Source organism: Vipera ursinii (genome assembly GCF_947247035.1).
Source record: "Vipera ursinii genome assembly, chromosome: 10".
Classification (NCBI taxonomy): domain Eukaryota; kingdom Metazoa; phylum Chordata; class Lepidosauria; order Squamata; family Viperidae; genus Vipera; species Vipera ursinii.
Genome location: NC_139520.1, coordinates 20,607,713 through 20,615,406, shown reverse-complemented (window position 1 = coordinate 20,615,406; position 7,694 = coordinate 20,607,713). Strand labels below are relative to the sequence as shown.

Below are 7,694 nucleotides of genomic sequence, written 5' to 3'. Positions count from 1 at the left end.
ATAGCAGAGTACAGAAGGCTGGAAGCTGCTTGATTCTCTTTTTAGATCTTGAGTATGGTTGATATTGTGGCTCGTTTTTCTAACCGAAAGAGCAAAACACCTATCCGTCCAGGTGCTTTAGAGACGTCACCTTGTCATGATATCTAGTTTCAGCTTGCCAGTTCAGGAAGAAGCTCAAAAGCTTCTGTTCTCCTTGTTTAGAAGAGAGAGAACCTGTATACATTCTTTCTATACAGTGAAAAGTAATGTGTCCCTCTAGATCTTTAATGTTCACAGACAACATGGCCAAGCTGTTATTGGGTAAGTTTGTGGTCCATGTCTTCCTGAGTATTTGAGCTCCTTAACCACAAATCCTCCTATGTATTCCGAGTACACCTTCCATCAGTCCTAGTATAGTCTAGGACAGGGTTCTCCAAAGTTGTCAACTTTAAGACTTATGGACTTCAGCTCCCATACTGGCTGAGGAATTCTGGGAGTTGAAGTCCACACATTGTAAAGTTGCCAAGTTTGGAGACCTGTGATCTAGGGAAATGTGGGTTACATTCTACTTGAATATCAGGTGGAAGATGTTTAAGCTAACTGCCAGCCTCTCTGCAGTCCATCTCCACTCTCCTACTGGGTTTATTTGTATTTTAAATGGGCCCACAGCCATCTCAATGTTTCCTCTAAAAGAACATAAGAAGAGCTGTTTGGGAGAAGCCAATGGCCTGAACAATCCAGCATCACGCTCTCACACTGGCCAAGCAGATGTTTCTAAGAGGCTCCTACTCTGGAAATGGGTTATGATAGATAATCCTTTTCAGACCATCACACTTTTCCATCCTTTTTCAAAGGGCAGGTTTTTACGTCCAGGTTGCACCAAAAGTTGACCATTATTGCTACATGATTGCAATAGAAAACAGCAACAATGCAAGGCTGACCCTAGATTAGAATACTCTTATCCACAGTTTTGAACCACACTTATTATTATGAATATTTAAGACCGGCATTCTGCTTTGACCAAAGAACCACCATTCGGATTCCTAAGCTTCTTGTCCTGCAGATGCTATTGCTCTACGCAATCCAAATTCTTTCTTCCCGTAAATTATATGATGTCAGCTCAAGGGCCAAAGTTAGTTTCCCTGCCCACCAGTAGCACCACCGTCCTGGAATGACCTGCCTTTGACATTACAGAAGTCCTAGGCTTCTTAATATTAAAGCGCTTTATTTAGGAGCGTTTCAGACACATTCCATCCAGAGCAAGTGGAACCAAATGCTGAAATGGTCCTTATAACAAAGAAACCATTTGTTTAGACATAGGTGATGATTGCAGCATGTGATTTGCACTCTGGGGGGGCGGGGGAAGCCAGGTCCAATTCTTGAAATATTTGCTTCTTAATTTGCAAAAGAGCGCCAAGGAACGGAACCAAATTTGCAAAACCCAGTGGACCTTTGCCGTACCTGCAGATCAAGATTATTATGCTTGTCAAAAACAAAGTAAGGAGAAAACCTTTTGTTGTTGTTGTTGTTGTTGTTAAAGGGATTTCTAGCCTCACTTTCCCCAAAGAAGAAAAGAAAGAAAGAAAAATCAAAACTATGCGGGCATATGTTTGCATTTATATGTGCTTTTGTGAAATCTCCACACCGTCCTCTTCATACTTCATGAAATTCTAAACTCCGTTATATGCAGATGGAGGACAGATCAAAAAGTGAGAAAGAACAGATGCTCTGTTGTTCATCTGTCAGCGATGAACTTCGTTGAATTTTGTTGCTGTCTTGCCTCTTGACCGCACCATCCAGCTTGCCCTTACATAAGCAACCTTAAACTAATCCTGTTGTGGATTATTTTTAACAATATTTTTAAGAAAGGAACATAATTCCCGTTACTAGCGATGGCGTCAAAATTCAGACCTGGAAGAACTTTAGAAATTAATCTAATGAGCCAGGGCCAAGCTGGGTTTGGCTCTCGATGGGCTGCGTCTACCAAAACTTTTCTCCAACCAGCTGTTTTCCCCACACACCCCATTTCTCTCTCCTATCTCAACCTGCCTGCCAGCTATGGGTCAGAAGGTCTCCCTATTAAAAATTCAGCATCGAGTCTACAGTATTTGTCGATAGCTTATTGCAGGGGTCTCCAAACTTGGCAACTTTCAGACTTGTGGACTTCAACTCCCAGAATTCCCCAGCCAGCATGGATTCAGTAATTCTCCATGGAGTAGAGTGATTCTCCATGGATTCATCACAGTTGCATGTCAGAGGAAACTTACACCAAGTGGGGTAGATAGGGCCTTATTTTTTATTATTACTTTATTACTAGAATAGCCAGTGGAAGAGACTGGATAGCCATCTGTCTGGAATGGTAGAGGGTCTCCTGTTTGAGCAGGGCGTTAGAACATAGAAGATAAGAGTTGGAAGGGACCTTGAAGGTATTCTAGTCCAACCCATTGCACAAGCAGGAGATCCTATACCAGGGGTAGGCAACCTTGGCTCTTTTATGACTCGTGGACTTCAACTCCCAGAATTCCTGAGCCAGCTATGAAGTCCACGAGTCATAAAAGAGCCAAGGTTGCCTACCCCTGTCCTATACCATTTCAGATAAATGGTTGTCCAGTCTCTTTTTGAAATCCTCCAGTGATGGAGCACCCACAACTTCTGAAGGCAAGCTGTTCCATTGGTTGGTTGCTGTCACCATTGGGTTGAACTAGAAGATCTCCAAGGTCCCTTCCAACTCTGTAATTCTGAGTCGTTTGTTTTCTTCTCCACTTTGCTCTCTGTTAGAGTGGAAATGTTTATTCTGAAGATGTCTTGAAATGGGAAATGCAATGTTAACAGCTAAGGGATGTCTTTTAAAATCCAGACAGATTCAAACACGAATGATTCAAAATGCCTTCTTTGTGTCTAGTTCAGCTTTCTCTTCTGGTTGTTTTCTTTCCCCCCCCCCTGATTTTCTTGTGGGATGAGGCTGGTGAAAATGGAAGAAACATTAAGGAAAAATGGGCTTTTTTTCTTTTTTAAAAAATTGCCTTCTATACAAACAGTCTACCTGCTAACTTTCATTCTTATTTATTTTTATTTGTTTTATTTTATTCCTATAGCTGTCCATCTCAAACAAGTGACACTGGGTGGTGAACATTCAACAATTACTGGTTAGGCCGCTGCAAATCATCTCTTTTCTGATTTATTGAATCACTTCACAAAATACACACCCACGCGCACAGAGCGGTTTTGGAAATATGCAAGACTAGCGGCTTGAACGGATTTAAAGTATCTGATTCCATCTGACGCTCCTAAGCCCTTGAATCTGGAAAACCCACATCTCTGTTGGCATGTGTGAATTTACACTAGAGACCAATCTGGACTGAGGACAGATCTGAGCAAATTGACCTCTCTGACCTCTAAAGTCAAATTATGAAATTTTAAGATGATGCAGAGCTTGCTCTTAGGGATCGAAAATAGTTCTATTCCCATTGCATGAGCAGGAAAAAAAAGTTGGCTTGGAAAATATTATTTTTTCAAGATAAAGATGTTGTACAATAGCTCAGCAATGACAAACTCAATTGGGCTGAATATCTTTATTACTCCATGAACAGATTGTCACTATGTATTTGCTTGAATTGCCTTCTAATGCTGCGTTCCTGCAGACCAGTGGTAGCCAGTAATTTTTTTTTATTTTGCTAAAAAGAAAAAAGGAACCAAAACTCTATATAACTTCCAAAACCTGCTTGTGTTTATTAGCTGTCAAGTTAAGCCTCTTGGAATTTGAATTCAGAGTAAGCATCGGCTTTCAAACTCAAGACTAGATGCAAAAGTTACACAAGGTCAGATCTCACCATCTGCCGTGTTTTCCCAAATCTCAGATGTTTCCTTCGAGATCGCCACGCTCATCGGAAAGTAAACATGTTCAAATAGGTCCTCAAATTGGAACCAGATCTTCTGTCGCAGTTAGTGAGTGGCACCCAATTTTATGAACTTTTTTTTGCTGTGGTCATTAAGGGAATCGTGCAGTTGTTAAGCGAATTTGGCTTCCCCCATTGACTTTGCTTGAGGGAAGCTGGCCAGGAAGTTGCAAATAGCAATCATGTGATGCCAGGACACTGAAACTGTCATAAGTACATGCCAGTTGCAAGTGCCCAAATTCTGATCACGTGACCATGAGGATGCTTTGACAGTCATAAGCGTGAGGACCAGTTTATGTCACTTTTTTCATCGCCTTCATAGCTTTCAACAGACACTAACTGGATGCTTGTCAGTTGTAAGGACTGCCTGTATGGCATTGCATTGTCTCAAAGCAACATGCAGCTTACAAAGTGACACCCAAAGCTTCAAAGTTTTTATTTCCACAAATGTTATAACACAAAATAATAAGACACTGGTTTCTTTCACCAGATAGATAACTGGTTGGGGAAAATATATTTATCAAAAGGAAAAAAAACAATCATTCCGCCCATTAAAATGCTCGTGCAAGCCCTTTACAGAACATTTCTTTTTTTTTACAGAGGGTACAGTAAAAAATACATCATTTTTCATAGAAAAAAAAGCAAATATACAAAAACCGCAGGCTTGTGCTGCCTGCAGATATGATCTATGCAGATCTATATATGCCTTAAAAGAGATAAAATTTAATGCAGGGGGGAAATTCTTTCCCTCTGTCGAGCTGTTGTATATCTGGTGGCACCCACAAATATATTTCGCTAAACATGAAAATGCATGTTTTATTCATCTCCTGTTACTTCGTCTCTCATAGATTTTGCTTCCTAGGCCTGTGTAAATCATCTCTCTCTGATTTATTGAACCATTTCATGAAACACACATACACAAATTTTGGAAAAAATTCCAAAGAAATGGCCCGAAACATCGGATGCTTCTAAACCCATGAATCTAGGAAAAAATCAAGACTCACACCTCTGTTGGCTTGTGTGAATTCACACATTAGAGACCAATCTGGATGGATGACAAATCTGAGCAATCTGATCTCTTTGCCTCCATTTCAAAATTGTTCTCCAGAAGTAGAGGAATCTTGTTTGGAAATGGCACCGTAATTAAGTCCTTAAGCATCTTTGATAACCAACATGTCTCAAAGGTGAGCTACCTTTTAGTAACTGGAAATTACCTTGCATTTGTGATCTTTCTTGGGTATCTGAAGGGTGCGGTATTTAGGGTGCTGACACTGCATAAGGGGGTGCATCCTACCTGATGCCTCAAGAAACACGTGATGCCTCAAAAATGTGATTTCATTTCCTGACACTTTGCCAAAATTCTCAGGACGATAAAGAGAAGATCTTAATGTAACATTTAGACTTGTATGCCACTTCTTAGCCCTCTCTAAGCAGTTGACAGAGTCGGCATGTTGCCCCCAACAATCTGGGTCTTCATTTTACCAAAGGATGGAAGGCTGAATCAACCTTGAGCAGGTCAGGATCGAACTGCTGGCAGTGTGAGCAGAGTTAGCCTGCAATACTGCATTCTAACCACTGTGCCACCAGGGCTCTTGATAGAACAATATGCATACACTAACTCTCTTCTCTCACTCCTGATAAATAAGATTAAATAGAGAATGGACCATCCCTGCTAATCACTCATCTCAGTAGGATGCCTTAGAGTCCTACTTGTGACTATGGCTGATTTTTAATTCCCTCTGGACACAATGGTTAGAACAACACCCCCTGGGTGAATTTGTGAGCAGATGTAAAATCAAAAACATCTTCCTATTCTTATTTAGCACCACCTTAGCACCATAGATGGCAAGTAACCCTTTGAGTTTCAAAAGTCAAAATCCAGCCCACTTATAGGAATCGTTGAAACGTGCTTTATTTGGAGGGTGTTGTGGGTGTTTTAACAGAGCCACGGGCCTCTAAAATCAAGAACTTTAAATAAATAGAAATGGCACATTGTATTTAACAACATTTGTCCTTTCGTATGGTGGGATCCGAGTTCAGTTTTCGAAGACCAACATTGTGTCAGATTTACAAAAGGCACTTCTTTGGTTTCTAATTAAGACTGAGCTCAAGGTTTTAGAGCAAGGACAAGTCCTTCACAAATCTAAGCCTTCAAATATTTGGATTGAAAGAGGACAACTTCACCACGATTTCCTTAGGAGAACATTTGAGACTTGGGGATGACCTATACTAGGAATCCTACTGAGTATCAGAAAACAGAATTGTTCTAACGGGACTTGGTAATATACATGTTGTGACCAACTTACTATATCAGGCTTCCAATCTATACAAATAAACAGGTAAAGCAAAACTCTTTCAATTTCAGCAAAACAAAGATCAACTTTTGGCAACCATTTGCTTAGCTAAGCTAAAACACCTCTGCTGAATAAAATAAGCCGGATTCATTTGTAAATAAAACAATGCTAACTAACATGCAAGGAATCAGAATGTGCCAAGACCGAGGTCCCAATGATTTAATTTGGGGACAATAAACCCCATTTTCTCAACCTCCTGCAATTGTTTGGCCAGCAAACCTATTTATCCCCTTTAAGCTTTCTTTTGAGAGAAATAACAATCTTTCCATTCTTTTGCAAAGCAGATTCTTTTCTGGAAATGCAATGCCTCCTTTCCCAGTCTGCATAAAAAGAAATCTATGTTATTTGTTTTGTGTGTTCTGAATCTTGCCTGTTCCCCCACATCGTTCAAGGTAGCACAAGGTGACTTGGATTTCAGGGATATTCTGGACTTTTGACCCAATTTTTCACAAAATTTAGCCTTTGGGGTGACCGAAATGCTTCCTATGTTCTCATCCAGATAAACGTTCACCTCCTGGAAGCCTTATTTTGAGGGAACCCCAGTGGTCTATACTTAGGGGCAAAATTGTTCATAGGATGGGTGAGGCAAGGCAGTTTTTCAACCGTGTTCTCTCCTCAACTCGAACCATCTTCCTTCTTCTGAAGGTTGGAAACGTTTGGAAGTAAAACAACGACAGACCAAAAATACAACAGTGAGCAGATGCTGTCGAGATGCAGAGAGTTCCAATTCCTGCTGCCATCTTTTTTTTTCCTTTCTCCAAAAGAAGATGGGTTTACGGGGCTTCATCGTGGTCCAGGTTGGGGGCAAACCTCTCTCACCCAAGGAGAAGCATACAACGGTGCAGTCTTTTTCCACAAAGAGTCCCGCCGTCTTGGAAAAATTATTGCCTCACTGCAAAGATTCGGAAAGCTTTTCCTTCCCTGGAAGTCTTTAAGCTGGCAAGGAAGGATTAAAAACATCAGCTCCAGTGGAAACAGTGGTAATTAAGACATAAAGCACAAAAGAAATATTTTAACAACTGGGCCTTGTCTGCTTTGGGGAACCTTTTCTGAGCTGTTCTGGGCAGGTGTGAAGAAGACAGACAATGTGCACCTTATATGGAGAGTTGATTCATATCTCTGTTTCTGTTTTGGACTCCAAATTTGCATTTCCAGATCTCCAGATCTTCAGCTCTCCTGGCGTTCATTAGAGATAAACAATCTCGTAGGTTTAGGTTTAGGTCAACAAAAGTGCGTATAGTCAAGGCTATGGTCTTCCCAGTTGCAATGTATGGCAGTGAAAGCTGGACCATAAGAAAGGCTGAGCGCCAAAGAATTGAGGCCTTTGAACTATGGTGCTGGAGAAGACTCCTGCGAGTTCCTTGGACTGCAAGGCGATTAAACCGGTCAGTCCTAGAGGAGATCAACCCTGACTGCTCTTTAGAAGGCCAGATCCTGAAGCTAAAACTCAAATACTTTGGCCACC

The 7,694-nt window shown here is 41.0% G+C and overlaps 1 protein-coding gene across 1 annotated transcript in view; it reads right to left on the bottom strand.

Annotated features, from left to right (window-relative positions):
• Window positions 1-4,296: 4,296 nt before the first annotated feature.
• Window positions 4,297-7,694, bottom strand: part of CRISPLD2 (cysteine rich secretory protein LCCL domain containing 2) — a 28,004-nt gene continuing 24,606 nt past the window's right edge. Inside the window, exon 15 of the mRNA XM_083370610.1 lies at window positions 4,297-7,165. Coding sequence (XP_083226736.1) covers window positions 7,111-7,165 — 55 coding nt within the window. The 3' untranslated portion in view covers window positions 4,297-7,110. The remainder of the gene's footprint in view (window positions 7,166-7,694) is intronic.